The sequence below is a fragment of the Loxodonta africana genome, chromosome 7 (genome assembly GCF_030014295.1).
Source record: "Loxodonta africana isolate mLoxAfr1 chromosome 7, mLoxAfr1.hap2, whole genome shotgun sequence".
Classification (NCBI taxonomy): domain Eukaryota; kingdom Metazoa; phylum Chordata; class Mammalia; order Proboscidea; family Elephantidae; genus Loxodonta; species Loxodonta africana.
This window is the reverse complement of record NC_087348.1, coordinates 56,617,828-56,637,951: the sequence shown is the minus strand read 5'-3', so window position 1 is coordinate 56,637,951 and position 20,124 is coordinate 56,617,828. Positions and strand designations below refer to the sequence as shown.

The window sequence follows — 20,124 nt, the reverse complement described above, 5'->3', positions numbered from 1 at the left end:
TGGTACATAGAAAACCTTTTATAAGCAGTCATTGAGTGCATGTGTGTGTGTGTGTTTGTGTGTGTGTGTGTGTGTATCTGCCTCCCCTTCACCTTAATGCAATGAAGTCTTATTTCCATTGTCACACATCACCTATTAAGGTGTTAAGGAACTCTGCTTCTTCCATATAAGTTTAGAGTTATGGAAAATAATATTTAAAGCAAATGAAATTTAGAACATTGACATGCTATCCCAAGGTCAAATATATAGTGATTAATGGGACCAGGATCAGCTCTGAGGTGCTCAGTCCATAGCACCAACCATACTATCTCTTTTTCGCTTGATTTCCTTCCTTACAAGTACTGCATGTCCTCAAATTTGTGGATTTAATAAAAAGAAGTCATGTTTTCCCAAGCAAAAATTCTCAGTAAGGGCTTAAAATAAACTAGCCAAAATATCAAGGCAAGCTATATTGATGTATATTAACGCAGAAAGTCTCGGGAACAAACCAAACAAGGAAATCCTTGCAGAATCTAGAAACTTTTATATTTTATTGAGAAAATGCATTGTATAAGTAAGACAACACATGATAGAACAGATAGCACAACACACTAAATTAGAGTACCCCCTCAAATAAATAAATTGCACTAATATTGCCTTTGTGAAAGCAAGTTGACTAATTTAGGATGATAGAAAGTTTTTGTTTTAGTTTTCAGAGCTATGTGAATTGGGGTAGCAGTCAAAATAGCACAGGTGTGATTGTTGTACTTTTAATTTGTGGAACGTTTTTCTCCCTAAAAAAAATCTGAGGGCTTGTCTACAAATATAATTACAAACGTGCATATGTCATTGGTTCTAAACTCATTATCTAAAATCTCTGTGAGAAAACCGAGCCACCGTTTTCATCTGGATCCTGACTCAGCACATTATTGTAATGATTTACTCACTGTGCTTCTATTTACAGCATATGAAGTACCCTCACTAGAATAAAGGTTCCGGTGTTGAAAGCCAACCCTTGGACTCTGGCAGATGATCGAATAGCAGAGCCAGAAACCACCTGAACTGTTCATACTCTTAAAGGTCAAGTTCAGATCCAATCTGCTTGAGTTTCCTTCTAACCCTGATTGCTGGTAGCCGGTAGCTGACGGGATTGACCCCCAAAGACCAGAAACATGAGGTGCACCTTCCAAAGGGTAGAGGCACTGAAAGGAGCTCATTTGGTGCAGGTCCTCTGGCATGATGGTGCAGAATCGCTCTACCCAGCTGTATGGCTGAGAGACAACTGCCAGTGCTCTGACTGCTACCTGGATTCTGCAAAAGCCCGGAAACTTCTCATCGAAGGTCTGGATGTAAACATTAGAATTAAAGATCTGACTTTTGACAGAAAAAAGGTAATTATCTCCGGAAGTAGTTTCTTTTTATCCTCTTTCTTTCCCAAATTAAATAAAGGGGCTCGTCTCCAATAATTTTGGTGCAAGGTAAGCAAACTCAATAAGTGGAAGCCTCTGCTATTATCTATTGTTTTTTTATTATCACTATTTCTGCTTTTAAATAAATTTATTTAAATTTTATTTATAAATATACATTTATTTACAAATATGTCTTTATATAATAAATGTATAGATATATTAAAATATAGTATTACTCATTATTTTTTCAGTAAATAGTAGCCTTAAGGACACAATCAAAATTATTTCTACAGTAAAGTAATACTTTGGGGTCTCAGCTTACTCACCTGTAAAATAGGGATGCTACCAGGAGTTGCTCATAGAGAGTCGAGTGAGATAAACTGGGTCAAATGTTTAGCATTGCGGCTGGCATACAGTGAGTGCTCAAAATATAGTATTGATCAATATTTTTAGTCATATTAGTGGATAGATGGGTAAGGTCGTTTGAGGTTTCTTAAAACCATTGTTCTCAAAACCACAAACTGGATGCCTCTACCCCATATTTCTCTATTCTGAATTTACCAGGATTCTTATCAGAAGAGATAATATGACCAGCAAGGTCATTCTCTCTCCCCAACTCTTGTACTCATTGCTACTCAAGGATTTTACTCTAGGTTTTACTGCCTGCTAGCTGGGTGACCTTAAAAAAAAAAGACATGTTTTATATTCTTCACCTAAAGCATGTGAATAACAGTAGTGCTATATCTACCTTCACTCTGAGGACTAAGAAGACCATTTTTATAAAGCACTTAGATAGTGCCTCTTTATAGGAAGTCCCCAAAATGGTGTTCTTGTTATTATTGCTATTAGCATTATTATCATTCCTGTTGCTAATAACCTTAGCAAGGATCTGAATCGATATTTATCTTGAAGTCATCATGAAACGTTTGGAAACCACGTGTTTAGAACCACATGTTGCTGAACTTCAGGTCCAGCCAGGTTCTACTTTTTGCTTGGTATTTAGGAGCCTCCCTTCAAATGTATCATTCCTTCGGCTTCAGGTTTCCTTGTTTTCCCAAACCTTACACTATGCCTGTGAATACATAATTAAAAAGGAAAAAAAAAAAGAGAGAGAGAGATCATTGGATTCCCTGATTATCTTAAACAACAGTTGTAAAAACATATACCAGTGGAGAACAGAAGTAATTAGAAACATAATGTACATATAGGTGATATTGGTCTTCTGTATTATAAGGTGTACATCACATGGCCAGATGAGCACTGCAGCGAATTTGAAGCTGATTGGCTGAAGAAAAGATGCTTTTCCCAGCAGGCCAGAGCCACACTCCAAAAAGAATTGTTTTTGCCAGGTAAATCTGCCACAGCTTTTAATACCTCTTCAAAGTCTTCTAATAAGGAGCTACTTGGAAGCAAATTCAAACCCTTGTGCTTTGGTTAAAATGTTGTTGTAATCTATGTGAATTGTTTAACTAAAGGTCTACCAATATAGATTGTCAGGGTAGAAAAGGAAAGGAGTATAAAGCATGTCTGGATATTTTAAAGAAGTGGGAAAAAAAGTGCGGCAAACCTATTCTTTGTCTCCTAGCGCTGGCTCTGGCACTCTGCAGGCACTCTGCAAGTGTCCACTGCAAAGAAGGCGCAGGACAAACCAGAAGCAGACTTGCCCTTCTTTGCAATTTTGCCTAAGGCCAAAACAATACAAAATTAATAACGCAGGAATTCTTCACCTGGCATCCATAGGTGGAATTTTGTGATCTGCAAGCCCCGTGAAATGGTATGCACAGCACTGAGTGTACATGTGACTGTGTGTGTGTGGTGGGTGCGTGCATGTGCACACACAGGCACATGTATCTGGGGAGAGTCTACATGGGTCTCAAGAGGATCTGCAACCACAAAAATGTTCACAAAAGGTGCAATGGAAGGATTCAGTGGAAAAAGAAGATTTTACCGCTGAGCTGGGCAACAAAAATAAATTTTTAAAACAGATTGAAAACTCTTTTTAGAATATAACACTTAGGAAATACACGATAATAGAACTCAATTGATAAACTGTTCCACTGAGGCACTGGCGAAGGGTGGGTATCTGGATGATTCGCTCTGTGTATTTTGAAGATTCATTACGTGGGATTATGTGAGTCAACAGCAAACTTCAAAAAAAAAATGTGATCTACTAGAACCTTGACTTCTACAAACACACTGACAAAGCAAGTTTCCCTGAATTTTCTTTTCTACTCTTAATGAGATATATTCTATCGCTGTCCCTTGGAGCGACTAACTTCAGATTGTTTGAATTTTGCAACACTTCTGGGAATTCTGAGATACCCACCAAGATAGGGATTTTGACTTACTCCTTTCTTTACTGTCCCTTTCAAATCTAAAATTCTCAAACATATGCGTGGTAACTCCCCATGGTTTTAAACTCTGGTTTTACAGTCTACTGGGTATGGAAATGGTACTAATGAATCAACATGAACCGGACTGATTTCTTTTCCCTTGGTTATCAATAGGGCGTGACATTTACCTTTCGTCTTTAAGCATAGACTCATCACCATTCTGACAGATGACAACGTTTTGCTACAGCATTTGCTACCTAAACCACCAGGAATCCATTTTCTGCTTTATCAAGCCTGTTAACTGGTTGAATACAGTTGGGTATCTGGGGAAAGGTTGTTTTCCTACCTTCCTCCAACGAGTGCATTGCTAGATCCTTTGAGGAGTCTCCAATCGCATAACTGAGTAGGAATTAAAAAAAAGAAAAAAATTTTTTTTGTTTTTTTTGGAATTGTCTGCGTCAAATACCAGTATCACAAATATATTATTATTTTTTATTTACTTAGGTTTTGCCTGGTACTCAAAATATTTTTCATTAACTCTGCTCTAATTCTGTAATCCTGTTGTATTTTACTTTAATTTCCTTCAAATTCTTCTTTTCATTATCTCAGGGCATAAAAGCCAAGTTTTTATTATGACAGCTTAAGGTTTTAAACACTGTAAAAGGATATGCCCACCCTCCTCCATTAATATTTCTTGACAAGTTCAGTTTTATAGCTAACATTTCTCAGTACTATCAGGCAGTAGCACAATGGAAATGATACTGCCCTCAGTTAAGTAGTGGAAAAAACTGGTCATGCTGACAGCCTGAAATCATGATTAGTATATGGAGAACTAACTGGCTGCTCTTTGGACGCTGGAAAATATTTTAATGGTTTAAAACGAGATTGGATTTTTAAAATACATTCTCAAGCTGGGCAGTTGGTGGGTTAAAGAAGAAATTAATGGGCCATTTTTGGTATATTGGTTCTATGGCTTTTAGCCTGTAGAATTTAACAGCTTGTTACACCGCCATTGCATATTTTCAAACAGTTATACTCCAAACCATGTAAAGAAATTCAGTTACATTTGTGAAAGAATTTTTGGTTTTAGTCCTCAATGGCAATGTTTCCTCTCCTGGTTTTTTCTCAGAATGAAGGCTAGAAGCCTTTCAAAATCTGGTGTCAAGATTTTCCTTGACTTTCCTTGGCACTAGCTGTTGAACTCAAAAGTGAAAGGTAACAGCCAAAAAACTCTTTGTCATGGGACATTCATAGCTGGAAGGAAGACGTTGGTAATAACCATCCCCTCACAAATTTCTATTCGTTTGCACATGTAGTGAGCATTTTTTTTTTTTTTTTTGTGCCAGGAACTCTGTAAGAAAATATCTTAGATAAAAAAGACATGAGTTATATCCTGGAGGATTATCAGGTCTAGAAGGGCATGTAATAGCCAGGAACACAAAAAAGTATAATACATTATTTCAACTGTATTAAAGACAGGCAAAGAAGGTCACTGTTAACATAGAGAAAAGAATCAACAGAGATGAGGAAATGATCCTCAGAAGGAAGGTAGTGTCTGAGCTGGGTTTTGAAGGATCAATCAGTTTGTTAGGCAAAGAGAAAGGAAAGCAATTCCAGACAGAGAATTTTCCAGAGAAAAAGGCATGTAGGAAATCAAAGAGGTGTAAAATAACACAGAGTATAGGAAACTGCAAGTAGTTCAATATTGTTAATGCAAGACTTATTAAGGTGGATCATGGGTAGAAATGTACAGAGCCCTGGTGGCACAGTGGTTAAGAGCTACAGCTGCTAACCAAAAAGGCCAGCTGTTCCAATACACTATGAAACAGTTCTACTCTGACCTATAGGGTGCCTATGAGTCGGAATCGACTTGAAGGCGGTGGATTATTTTTTCTTTTGGTGGGGGAGCGTAGATCTATAGGACAGAGAAGAAAAAAGTGCTTTCAGTGCCCAACTAAGAAGCTTCTCCTAAAACATAGGCAAGGAATTTTTTCAATGTAGAGCTCAGGAATATTCCTATCCATGAGCTTACCCAGGCTGATTCTATTCCTATAAGCTACAAAAAAAAAAAAGAGTCCAAGACTTTTATGGAAGTACAACCTTGAGTACATCCCACCTGAATTTAGAGACCATCTCAAGAATAGATTTGACGTGTTGAGCACTAATGATCAAAGACCAGATGAGTTGTAGAATGACATCAAGGACATCACACATGAAGAAAGCAAGAGGTCATGAAAAAGACAAGAGAGAAATAAAAGACTTAAATGGATGCCAGAAGAGACTCTGAAAATTGCTCTTGAACATTGAATAGCTAAAAAAAAAAAAAAAGGAAAAAATGATGAAGTAAAAGAGCTGAACAGAAAATTTCAAAAGGTGGCTCGAGAAGACAAGGTATTATGATGATATGTACAAAGACCTGGAAATAGAAAACCAAAAGGGAAGAACATGCTCAGCATTTCTCAAGCTGACAGAACTGAAGAAAAAATTCAAGCCTCCAGTTGCATTACTGAAGAATTCTATGGGAAAAATATTAAACGACACAAGAAGCATCTAAAGAAGATGGAAGGAACACACAGTCACTATACTAAAAAGAATTGGCCAATGCTCAACCATTTCAGGAGTTAACATATGATCAGAAATCTCTAGTACTAAAGGAAGAAATCCAAGCTGCACTGAAGGTATTATCAAAAAACAAGGCTCCAGAAATTGATGGAAAATGGATTGACGTGTTTCAAGAAATGGATGCAGCACTGGAAATGCTCACCTGTCTATGCCAAGAAATTTGGAAGACAGCTACCTGGGCAACCAACTGGAAGAGATCCATATTTAGGCCTATTCTCAAGAAAGGTGATCCAACCGAATGCAGAAATTATCGAACAATATCATTAATATCACATGCAAGCAAAATTTTGCTAAAGATCATTCAAAAGCAGCTGCAGCAGTATATTCACAGGGAACTGTCAGAAATTCAAGCTGGATTTAGACGAGGACGTGGAACAAGGAATATCATTGCTGATGTCAGACAGACCCTGGTTGAAACCAGACAATACCAGAAAGATGTTTACCTATGTTTTATTGACTATGCTAAGGCGTTCGACTGTGTGGATCATAGCAAATTATGGAAAACGTTGCTGAGAACGAGAATTCCAGAACACTTAATTGTGCTCATGAGGATTCTGTACATAGATCAAGAGGCAGTCGTTCAAACACAACAAGGGGATACTGCATGGTTTAAAGTCAGGAAAGGTGTTTGTCGGGGTTATATCCTTTCACCATACCTGTTCAATCTGTATGCTGAACAAATAGTCCAAGAAGCTGGATTATATGAAGAAGAATGGGTCATCAGGGTTGGAGGAAGACTCGTGAACAACCTGTGTTATGCAGATGACACAACCTTGCTTGCTGAAACTGAAGAGGATTTGAAGCACTTACTGATAAAAATCAAAGACTACAGCCTTCAGTATGGATTTACGCTTCAACATAAAGAAAACAATAATCCTCACAAATGGACCTATGAGCAACATCATGATAAATGGAGAAAAAATCCAGGTTGTCAAGGATTCCATTTTACTTGAATCCACAATCAATACTCATGAAAGCAGCAGTCAAAAAACCAAAAAACACATTGCATGGGGCAAATTGGCTGCAAGCGATCTCTTTAAAGTGTTAAAAAGTAGAGATGTCACCTTGAGGACTAAGGTGTGCCTGACCCAAGCCGTGGTGTTTTCAATCACCTCATACACATTTTTTTTTTTTTTAATGAAAGCTCAACGATGGATAAGGAAGACCAAAGAAGAATTGACGCCTTTGAATTGTGGAGTTGAGGGAGAAAATTGCAGATACCATGGACTGCCAAAAGAATGAACAAATCTGTCTTAGAAGTACAACCAGCATGCTCCTTAGAAGCAAGGATGGTGAGACTACATCTCACGTACTTTGGACATGTTATCAGGAGGGCTCAGTCACTGGAGAAGAACATAATGCTTGGTAAATTAGAGGGTCAGTGAAAAATGGGAAGACCCTCAATGAGATGGACTGACACTGTGGCAGCAACAATGGGTTCAAGCAGGACCAGGCAGCATTTCCTTCTGTTGTACATAGGCTCACTAAGAGTGGGAACTGACTCAATGGCACCTGACAACATAAGACATTTATAGATTTAACAAAGATTCCCCCCCCTTTTTTTTTAATCTGTATTTTACATTTTCAGTGTTGCCTCTTTCTAATTTAGGTCATATAAATATAATTTCTCAAATGCCTGCAAGGTCGTAAATGTCTCCTTTGCTTCATTTTTCTGTTGTTGCATTCTCACCTCCTCCAGCGTGTCCCAACAGTTCTTGATTTGTATTTGTCTTTCAAAAGAGAGGGAAGTAATCGAATCTGTGTTGTAGAAAGGCCCTTGTGTGTTGGATGGACTGTGTTGAGGGGTGAGTGGGAACAGGGTGACCTTAGCATAGACTAGAAATGGTTGTTTAAGAGATAATGAGAGCTTTAACTATGCAACTGGCAGAGAGGATGAGGTAGAATTTTCATTCAAGAGAAATATATATTGACCTGTACCACAGGAAGTTGCTAGCCCTAATCCCTTCCAATTTAAAACTTGACTAGCATGTTAACATTTCCAAATATATGGTTAAAAAATGAGGATCTTAAAATATTAGGAACATGATTTTTTATGTAATTATATTTAGCTTCCTTGTGAATTTTAGTGTAATTATGCACTCATTTTTGTGGAATTCCCAACATATAATTTAAAAAATTTTTTAAAAACCCAAACCCATTGCCTTGAGTCAACTCCAACTCATAGTGACCCTATAGAACACAGTAGAACTTCCCCAGAGGGTTTCTCAGGAGCAGCTGGAAGATTGGAACTGCCGACCTTTTGGTTAGCCCACCGAGCTTTTAACCACTGTGCCACCAGGGCTCACAACACTTAATGACCAAAAAAAAAAAAACACTGTTGCTGTCAAGTAAGGTTGCTAAGACAACACTTAATAGGACTAAAATAGAAAAAAATCAATTTATCTTAAGATTATATATATATGTGTGTATATACATATATGTATATATATATATATATATATATATATATATATATATATGCATGTATATCCATTGTTGTTGAGTCGATTCCACTCATAGTGACCCTATAGGACAGAGTAGAACTGTTCCATGCAGTTTCCAAGGAGTGGATGGTGGATTTGAACTGCAATGCTTTTGATTAGCAGCCATACCTCTTAAACATTGTGCTACCAGAGCTCCGTACATATACTTATTCTCACAATTGTTGTTGTGCTTGAGCCCATTGTTGCAGCCATGATGTAAATCCATCTCTTCGAGGGTCTTCCTCTTTTTTCCTGACCATCTACTTTACCTAGCATGATGTGCTTCTCCAGGAACTGGTCCCCCCTGATAACAGTATGAGAGACAAAATCTTGCCATCCTTGCTTCTCAGGAGCACTCTGGCTGTACGTACGTCTTCCAGGGCAGATTTGTTCTTTCTTCTGCCAGCCATGGTATTTTCAATATTCTTCACCAACAACAGGATTCAAAGGCATCAATTATTTGGTCTTCCTTATTCATTGTCCAGCTTTCACATGCATATGAGGCCATTAAAGACAGCATGGCTTGCTTTGGGAGCACCTTAGACCTTAAAGTTACATCTTCAATTAACACTTTGGCAATAGATTTGCCCAATGTAATGCATTTTTTGATTTCTTGTCTGCTGCTTTCACGGGCATTGATTATGGATGCCGGGAAAATGAAATCATTGACAACTTCAATGTTTTCTCCATTTATCATGATGTTGCTTATTGGTCCAGTTATGAGAATTTTTGTTTTCTTTATGTTGAGTTGTAACCCATACAGAAGGCTGTGGTCTTTGATCTTTATCAGTAAGTGCTTCAAGTCCTCTTGACTTTCAGCAAGCAAGGTTGTGTCATCTGCATAACACAGGTTGTTAATAAGTCTTCCTCCAACTCTGATGCCCCATTCTTCTTCACATAGTCCAGCTTCTTCAGATTATTTGCTCAGCATACAGATCGAATAGGTGTGCTGAAAGGATACAACCCTGACAGACACCTTTCCTGACTTTAAACCATGCAGTATCCCCTTGTTCTGTTCAAACAACTGCCTCTTGGTCCATGTACAGATTTCTCATAAGCACAATTAAGTGTTCCAGAATTCCCATTCTCCGCAATGTTATCCATAGTTTGTTATGATCCACACAGTTGAATGCCTTAGCATAGTCAATAAAACACAGGTAAACATCTTTCTGGTATTCTTTGATTTCAACCAGAATCCATCTGACATCAGCAATGATATTCCTTGTTCCACATCCTTGTCTAAATCCACCTTGAATTTCTGGCAGTTCCCTGTCAATATACTGCTGCAGCTGCTTTTGAATGATCTTCAGCAAAATTTTGCTTGCATGTGATATTAATGATATTGTTTGATAATTTCTGCATTCAGTTGGATCACCTTTCTTGAGAATAGGCCTAAATATGGATCTCTTCCAGTTGGTTGCCCAGGTAGCTGTCTTCCAAATTTCTTGGCATAGACAGGTGAGCATTTCCAGCACTGCATCCATCTGCTGAAACATCTCAATCCATAGTGGGGACAGGGTGGATGAATGGGAGAAAGGTACTTCTCAGAGGGGGAAGGACTTTTTGACCATGCGCCATAGGTTAGAGACCTTGCACTTAACGCTCACAGATCCAGTGGCACCCCTTCTCCTCCTTCCCCCCGGTTCTGGAGGCTTGTGAAGACAGCTGCTCAGTTTCTCCCAGTGTGGAAAGCAAGTCCCGAGTGCTACTGCTTGCCTCAGCCTGAGTGCATTGGCCAATCCAGCCTGCAGGGTGCCAACCAGGTCAGGTCTTGTATATCCTCACTGCTTCTGAACTGTCTCTCCTTCCCCCTGCTGCTCAGTCTGACTCCTCAACTTTGCTTTGATGTCCAGGACTCTTAGATTGTCGTATATAATCAATTCACTTGTTTTTTTGAGTCTTTGTTGTAAGAGGGACCACAAGAAATGTCTGGCTATTCTACCATCTTGGCCCTGCCTCCCTTGAACTTTGGATTATTAACTTTGACAAAATGTCCCTATCAGACTAGACCTGCATCCTCATCACTGTATGTGCTTTGTAAGTTCTCAGTGAACTAGGTTCTGAGATGAAGGGCACAAGTACAGAAGGAGAAGTCTTGGCTGACAAGCAATTCATATGAGTTTTGGTTGACTGAAGAGTAAATATGAGTCAACAGAGTTAACACTGCCAAAAAGACTAATTAGATTTGTGGTATATGAATAAAAATGTAGTAGAGAGCCCTACCATACAAGCATAGGCCAGACCATACCTGTAATGCTATCTGATTCCAAACACAAACTCTTTCACCAATAAATAATGTCAGCAAGGGCATCTGCAAACTTAAACACATTATCCAAAGGAGGAGAAAGGGTTGTGGAAGGCTTGGGAGCCATAAAGCGTGAGGAAATAAGGGGGAAGGGTAGGAGAAAAGACACTCTTTACCCTTGGACAGAAAAACTTAGTTCAGTAGCTGTCTTTGTACACATTTCCAAGACTGCCAAATTTTGTGGATTTTGGAGCACAGAATTAGGGTTTAAAAGAAAGGTGACACAGGTAGATTGTGCCTCAGCAAAAGGAAGAAGTTTGTGACAACAGGAGCTGTCTGAAACCAGTATGAGCTGCCCTGTACAGAGTAGTGTGAATAGCACTTTTGATGGATGTCACAGGACATATTCATAGCACAAATAAAGAATCAGATTATCTGTTTCCCCTGCCATCTCTAAAGAAGTCTAGAATAATATTCTCTCTTCTTGTCGTCTCTTGGTGCTTGTTGTCCTTGACCATGCAACTCTTTTTTTTTTTTTTCCAGTCTCTGGAGTAAAATTATCTGTGTGTTTATTTCAGCTCTGATACATATTAGCTGTGTGATGTTGAACAAATTGCCTATGCTCCTTGGGCCTGTCTCCTCATCTATAAATTGCAAACAATAATAGAACTTCTCTTATGGGTTGTGAGGATAACATGAATTAATCCATATAAAGTGCTTAGAAGAGTGCTTGCAAATCATAAGTGCTCAATAAATGTTAATTATTATTATTTTTAAATTATTAATCATATGCCTTCTTATAGTGTCGCTTCATTTTTTTTTATTATTAACTTTTATTGTGCTTCAAGTGAACGTTTACAAATCAAGTCAGTCTGTCACATATAAGTTAATATACATCTTACTCCTAACTCCCACTTGCTCTCCCCTTAATGAGTCAGCCCTTCCAGTCTCTCCTTTCGTGAAAACTTTCCCAGCCTCCAACTCTCTCTATCCTCCCATCCCCCCTCCAGACAGGAGATGCCAACACAGTCTCAAGTGTCCACCTGATATAATTAGCTCACTCTTCATCAGCATCTCTCTCCCACCCACTGTCCAGTCCCTTTCATGTCTGATGAATTGTCTTCGGGGATGGCTCCCGTCCTGTGCCAACAGAAGGTTTGGGGACCATGACCGCCGGGATTCCTCTGGTCACAGCCAGACCATTAAGTATGGTCTTTTTATGAGAATTTGGGGTCTGCATCCCACTGATCTCCTGCTCCCTCAGGGGTTCTCTATTGTGCTCCCTGTCAGGGCAGTCATCGATTGTGGCCGGGCACCAACTAGTTCTTCTGGTCTCAGGATAATGTAGGTCTCTGGTTCATGTGGCCCTTTCTGTCTCTTGGGCTCTTAGTTGTCGTGTGACCTTGGTGTTCTTCATTCTCCTTTGCTCCAGGTGGGTTGAGACCAATTGATGCATCTTAGATGGCCGCTTGTTAGCATTTAAGACCCTAGATGCCACATTTCAAAGTGGGATGCAGAATGTTTTCATAATAGAATTATTTTGCCAATTGACTTAGAAGTCCCCTTAAACCATGGTTCCCAAACCTCTGCCCTTGCTCCACTGACCTTTGAAGTATTCAGTTTAACCCGGAAACTTCTTTGCTTTTGGTCCAGTCCAGTCCAGTTGAGCTGACCTTCCATGTATTGAGTGTTGTCCTTCCCTTCACCTAAAGCAGTTCTTATCTGCTAATTAATCAGTAAAAAACCATCTCCCTCCCTCCCTCCTTCCCCCCCTCGTAACCACAAACGTATGTGTTCTTCTCAGGTTTACTATTTCTCAAGATCTTATAATAGTGGTCTTATACAATATTTGTCCTTTTGCCTCTGACTAATTTCGCTCAGCATAATGCCTTCCAGGTTCCTCCATGTTATGAAATGTTTCAGAGATTCGTCACTGTTCTTTATCGATGCGTAGTATTCCATTGTGTGAATATACCACAATTTATTTACCCATTCATCCGTTGATGGACACCTTGGTTGCTTCCAGCTTTTTGCTATTGTAAACAGAGCTGCAATAAACATGGGTGTGCATATATCTGTTTGTGTGAAGGCTCTTGTTTCTCTAGGGTATATTCCGAGGAGTGGGATTTCTGGGTTGTGTGGTAGTTCTATTTCTAACTGTTTAAGATAACGCCAGATAGATTTCCAAAGTGGTTGTACCATTTTACATTCCCACCAGCAGTGTATAACAGTTCCAACCTCTCCGCAGCCTCTCCAACATTTATTATTTTGTGTTTTTTGAATTAATGTCAGCCTTGTTGGAGTGACATGGAATCTCATCGTAGTTTTAATTTGCATTTCTCTGATGGCTAATGATCGAGAGCATTTTCTCATGTATCTGTTAGCTGCCTGAATGTCTTCTTTAGTGAAGTGTGTGTTCATATCCTTTGCCCACTTCTTGATTGGGTTGTTTGTCTTTTTGTGGTTGAGTTTTGACAGAATCTTGCAGATTTTAGAGATCAGGCGCTGGTCTGAGATGTCATAGCTGAAAATTCTTTCCCAGTCTGTAGGTGGTCTTTTTACTCTTTTGGTAAAGTCTTTAGATGAGCATAGGTGTTTGATTTTTAGGAGCTCCCAGTTATCTGGTTTCTCTTCATCATTTTTGGTAATGTTTTGTATTCTGTTTATACCTTGTATTGGGGCTCCTAGGGTTGTCCCAATTTTTTCTTCCATGATTTTTATCGTTTTAGTCTTTATGTTTAGGTCTTTGATCCACTTGGAGTTAGTTTTTGTGCATGGTGTGAGGTATGGGTCCTGTTTCATTTTTTTGCAAATGGATATCCAGTTATGCCAGCACCATTTGTTAAAAGGATTATCTTTTCCCCAATTAACTGACACTGGGCCTTTGTCAAATATCAGCTGCTCATACGTGGATGGATTTATATTTGGGTTCTCAATTCAGTTCCATTGGTCTATGTGTCTGTTGTTGTACCAGTACCAGGCTGTTTTGACTACTGTGGCTGTATAATACCTTCTAAAATCAGGTAGAGTGAGGCCTCCCACTTTCTTCTTCTTTTTCAGTAATGCTTTGCTTATCCGAGGCTTCTTTCCCTTCCATACGAAATTGGTGATTTGTTTCTCTATCACATTAAAAAATGACATTGGAGTTTGGATCGGAAGTGCATTGTATGTATAGATGGCTTTTGGTAGAATAGACATTTTTACCATGTTAAGTCTTCCTATCCATGAGCAAGGTATGTTTTTCCACTTAAGTATGTCCTTTTTAATTTCTTGTAGTAGAGCTTTGTAGTTTTCTTTGTATAGGTCTTTTACATCCTTGGTAAGATTTATTCCTAAGTATTTTATCTTCTTGGGGGCTACTGTGAATGGTATTGATTTGGTGATTTCCTCTTTGATGTTCTTTTTGTTGATGTAGAGGAATCCAAGTGATTTTTGTATGTTTATCTTATAACCTGAGACTCTGCCAAACTCTTCTATTAGTTTCAGTAGTTTTCTGGAGGATTCCTTAGGGTTTTCTGTGTATAAGATCATGTCATCTGCAAATACAGATAATTTTACTTCCTCCTTGCCAATCCGGATGCCCTTTATTTCTTTGTCTAGCCTAATTGCCCTGGCTAGGACTTCTAGCACAATGTTGAATAAGAGCGGTGATAAAGGGCATCCTTGTCTGGTTCCCATTCTCAAGGGAAATGCTTTCAGGCTCTCTCCATTTAGAGTGATGTTGGCTTTTGGCTTTGCATAGATGCCCTTTATTATGTTGAGGAATTTTCCTTCAATTCCTATTTTGGTGAGAGTTTTTATCATAAATGGGTGTTGGACTTTGTCAAATGCCTTTTCTGCATCAATTGATAAGATCATGTGGTTTTTATCTTTTGTTTTATTTATGTGATGGATTACATTAATGGTTTTTCTGATATTAAACCAGCCTTGCATACCTGGTGTAAATCCCACTTGATCAGGGTGAATTATTTTTTTGATATGTTGTTGAATTCTATTGGCTAGAATTTTGTTGAGGATTTTTGCATCTATGTTCATGAGGGATATAGGTCTGTAATTTTCTTTTTTTGTAATGTCTTTACCTGGTTTTGGTATCAGGGAGATGGTGGCTTCAAAGAATGAGTTGGGTAGTATTCCGTCATTTTCTATGCTTTGGAATACCTTCAGTAGTAGTGGTGTTAACTCTTCTCTGAAAGTTTGGTAGAACTCTGCAGTGAAGCCGTCCGGGCCAGGGCTTTTTTTTGTTGGGAGTTTTTTGATTACCGTTTCAATCTCTTTTTTTGTTATGGGTCTATTTAGTTGTTCTACTTCTGAATGTGTTAGTTTAGGTAGGTAATGTTTTTCCAGGAATTCATCCATTTCTTCTAGGTTCACAAATTTGTTAGAGTACAATTTTTCGTAATAATCTGATATGATTCTTTTAATTTCAGTTGGATCTGTTGTGATGTGGCCCATCTCGTTTCTTATTCTGGTTATTTGTTTCCTTTCCTGTATTTCTTTAGTCAGTCTAGCCAATGGTTTATCAATTTTGTTAATTTTTTCAGAGAACCAGCTTTTGGCTTTGTTAATTCTTTCAATTGTTTTTCTGTTCTCTAATTCATTTAGTTCAGCTCTAATTTTTATTATTTGTTTTCTTCTGGTGCCTGATGGATTCTTTTGTTGCTCACTTTCTATTTGTTCAAGTTGTAGGGACAGTTCTCTGATTTTGGCTCTTCCTTCTTTTTGTATGTGTGAATTTATCGATATAAATTGGCCTCTGAGCACTGCTTTTGCTGTGTCCCAGAGGTTTTGATAGGAAGTATTTTCATTCTCGTTGCTTTCTATGAATTTCCTTATTCCCTCCTTGATGTCTTCTATAACCCAGTCTTTTTTCAGGAGGGTATTGTTCATTTTCCAAGTATTTGATTTCTTTTCCCTAGTTTTTCTGTTATTGATTTCTAGTTTTATTGCCTTGTGGTCTGAGAAGATGGTTTGTAATATTTTGATGTTTTGGATTCTGCAAAGGTTTGTTTTATGACCTAGTATGTGGTCTTTTCTAGAGAATGTTCCATGTGCACTAGAAAAAAAAGTACACTTTGCAGCAGTTGGGTGGAGAGTTCTGTATAAGTCAATGAGGTCAAGTTGGTTGATTGTTGTAATTAGGTCTTCCGTGTCTCTATTGAGCTTCTTACTGGATGTCCTGTCCTTCTCCGAAAGTGGTGTGTTGAAGTCTCCTACTATAATTGTGGAGGTGTCTATCTCACTTTTCAATTCTGTTAAAATTTGATTTATGTATCTTGCAGCCCTGTCATTGGGTGCATAAATATTTAATATGGTTCTGTCTTCCTGATCAATTGTCCCTTTTATCATTATATAGTGTACTTCTTTATCCTTTGTGGTGGATTTAAGTCTAAAGTCTATTTTGTCAGAAATTAATATTGCTACTCCTCTTGTTTTTTGCTTATTGTTTGCTTGATATATTTTTTCCATCCTTTGAGTTTTATTTTGTTTGTGTCTCTAAGTCTAAGGTGTGTCTGTTGCAGGCAGCATATAGACGGATCTTGTTTCTTTATCCAGTCCGAGACTCTCTGTCTCTTTATTGGTGCATTTAGTCCATTTACATTCAGCGTGATTGTAGATAAATAAGTGTTTAGTGTTGTCATTTTGATGCCTTTTTATGTGTGTTGTTGACAATTTCATTTTTCCACATACTTTTTTGTGCTGAGGCGTTTTTCTTAGTAAATTGTGAGATCCTCATTTTCGTAGTGTTTAACTTTATGTTTGTTGAGTCATTACGTTTTTCTTGGCTTTTATCTTGAGTTATGGAGTTGTTATACCTCTTTGTGGTTACCTTATTATTTACCCCTATTTTTCTAAGTAAAAACCTAACTTGTATTGTTCTATATCGCCTTGTATCACTCTCCATTTGGCAGTTCTATGCCACCTGTATTTAGTCCCTCTTTTTGATTATTGTGATCTTTTACATATTGACTTCAGTGATTCCCTGTTATGAGCATTTTTTTTTTTCAATTAATCTTAATTTGTTTTTGTGATTTCCCTATTTGAGTTGATATCAGGATGTTCTCCTTTGTGGCCTTGTGTTGTGCTGGTATCTGATACTATTGGTTTTCTGACCAAACAATTTCCTTTAGTATTTCTTGTAGCTTTGGTTTGGTTTTTGCAAATTCTCTAAACTTGTGTTTATCCGTAAATATCTTAATTTCGCCTTCGTATTTCAGAGAGAGTTTTGCTGGATATATGATCCTTGGCTGGCAGTTTTTCTCCTTCAGTGTTCTGTATATGTCGTCCCATTCCCTTCTTGCCTGCATGATTTCTGCTGAGTAATCTGAACTTATTCTTATTGATTCTCCCTTGAAGGAAACCTTTCTTTTCTCCCTGGCTGCTTTTAAAATTTTCTGTTTATCTTTGGTTTTGGCAAGTTTGATGATAATATGTCTTGGTGTTTTTCTTTTTGGATCAATCTTAAATGGGGTTCAATGAGCATCTTGGATAGATATCCTTTCGTCTTTCATGATGTCAGGGAAGTTTTCTGTCAGGAGATCTTCAACTATTTTCTCTGTGTTTTCTGTCCTCCCTCCCTGTTCTGAGACTCCAATCACCCGCAAGTTATCCTTCTTGATAGAGTCCCACATGATTCTTAGGGTTTCTTCATTTTTTTTAATTCTTTTATCTGATTTTTTTTCAGCTATGTTGGTATTAATTCCCTGGTCCTCCAGATTTCCCAGTCTGCATTCTAATTGCTCGAGTCTGCTCCTCTGACTTCCTATTGCGTTGTCTAATTCTGTAATTTTATTGTTAATCTTTTGAATTTCTACATGCTGTCTCTCTATGGATTCTTGCAACTTATTAATTTTTCCACTATGTTCTTGAATAATCTTTTTGAGTTCTTCAACTGTTTTGTCAGTGTGTTCCTTGGCTTTTTCTGCAGTTTGCCTTATTTCGTTTCTGATGTCTTGAAGCATTCTGTAAATTAGTTTTTTATATTCTGTATCTGATAATTCCAGGATTGTATCTTCATTTGGGAAAGATTTTGATTCTTTTGTTTGGGGGGTTGGAGAAGCTGTCATGGTCTCCTTCTTTATGTGGTTTGAAATGGACTGCTGTCTCGAGCCATCACTGGGAAACTAGTTTTTCCAGAAAATCTGCTAAAAAAAAATTCAATTAGATCCCTATCAGAACTCCCTTTGGATTATAACCGCCACCTTGTTCCCTGTAAGGATGAAAGTCTGAGATTTGGGTCATATATGCTTGGCTGTAGCTGGTTCTGTGTTTTTAGTCCAATTAGGGATGGATTTTTGGTCCCTGGGTTTTTTTGTGGTTCCTTCTCTCAGGCCGGAAGAGTGGGTTAGGAAAAGACCAAAAGAAAAAAAAGGGGGGGGGAAGCAAAGCCCCCGCGGAGCCGGAGCCGCTCTCCCTTTTGCTCAGGAAATTCCAATGTTAATGAAGCCACCTGGGGAGGGTGGGGGAGGGATCAGAGATTTAGGAGAGTAGCACCTCGGTATATAGCCAGAGGTGCTTGTCTTGCTTGGAATGACTTTTATCTGAGATTCCCGAGGGGCGTGTCGCCTATGTGTGCTGCCTGAGTGGAGATTGCCCCCGGGGATCTGGCCCGCTGAAGCAGCGGTCGGATCCTCTGCTGCAAGTCCAACGCCCAGCGTCAAGGTTCCCCTGCTGGGACACTGCACTTCCGACTCCAAAATCAGGTGCTGCCTCCCGGGGACTTCTCATCCCGCCAGCCGCGTTGCTGCACTGCCACGGGACCGACTGGGCCCCCTCCTGGGGTTAGTTCAGGGGAGTGGAGCTGCTCCCCATGCTTGTGCCGTGACAGCGCCCAGTCAGAAGCCCAGCGGCAAGATTCCCCAGCTGGGATGCTGCACTCCCAGCTCCAAGACCAGTCACTGCCTCCCGGGGACTTCTCTCACCGGCTGCGTCGTCACGCCGCCAGCGCGGACTGGCTGGGCCCCCTCCCGGGGTGAGTTCAGGGGGGTAGGGCTGCGCTGGGCCTTGACCTAAACCGGGCGCCAAGGTCACCTGACTGGGACGCTGGCTCCAGGCTCCGAAAACAGTCACTGCTTCCCTGTATTTGTTCGTTTTCCATCTCTAAATCTGTGTTTGTTGTTCAGGGTTCGTAGATTGTTACGTATGTGATCAATTCACTTGTTTTTCCGAGTCTTTGTTGCAAGAGGGATCCGAGGTAACGTCTACCTAGTCTGCCATCTTGGTCCCGCCCCCACCTCATTTTTTTTTGAATTCTTATTTTCCCCAACTCGGTGGTCCTTCTTGTCATAGGGCTGAGTAAATAGAATATAAAAAAAAATAGGTGGTACCTAATAGCCCAAAACAAAAATGTGTTTCTCTCATTGAAAGCAAGTTAAACTTGTTTGGAAAACTTCTGTACACTCTTATGGGGAATTTTAGAGTTCAATAGGGTAATTAGCTTGAGAAATTGTTTTATGGACTTTTTATTTTGAAATACTAAAATGTGCTCAGTCACAATCCTATTTTTCATGAATTGCTTCTAGTCTGTAGCCATCATTAAGAAATGAGAAAAGACTTGTTTAAGAAAGAGAGCACATTAGTTTTCTGAAAACGTACTAGGTGGCAGGCCTAGACTGCATACTAGGGGTGGGGGAAGTAGGCAGCAAGAGAAGGAACAGCAGTGAGGAAATAAAAAATGAAATGATCCCTATCGTTCACAAGGAACTTACACACTAGTGGGAGAGAGAGATGAGGTCCTGCCTGACCCAGCCCTTGCCTACCTTTCCACCTAATCAGGTACACCCTCCCTTCTCGCCCTTTGTGTTCGGGCCTCAGTGACTTTGAGTTCCTCAAGCAAGCCAAGTGATTCCCCATCTTCCCACTGTCCTGCCTGCCTGGATACTCTTCTTCCTGCCCACTCTTCTTCCTGCCCTTCTCATGACTCAGTCCTGTCACACTTTGGGATTTGGCTGAAATAGCATTTTATCATTGAGGACTTCTTAACCACTCTCTAAATAAGTCCCCGCCCTACTCCCAACAATTGTTTATCAATGTACTCCATTTGTTACCCCCATAGC

At 39.2% G+C, this 20,124-nt stretch overlaps 1 protein-coding gene across 1 annotated transcript in view; it reads left to right on the top strand.

Annotated features, from left to right (window-relative positions):
• Positions 1 to 1,151: 1,151 nt before the first annotated feature.
• BBOX1 (gamma-butyrobetaine hydroxylase 1) overlaps positions 1,152 to 20,124 on the top strand; it is a 69,143-nt gene continuing 50,170 nt past the window's right edge. Inside the window, exons 1-2 of the mRNA XM_003412311.3 lie at positions 1,152 to 1,370; positions 2,623 to 2,737. Coding sequence (XP_003412359.1) covers positions 1,152 to 1,370; positions 2,623 to 2,737 — 334 coding nt within the window. The remainder of the gene's footprint in view (positions 1,371 to 2,622; positions 2,738 to 20,124) is intronic.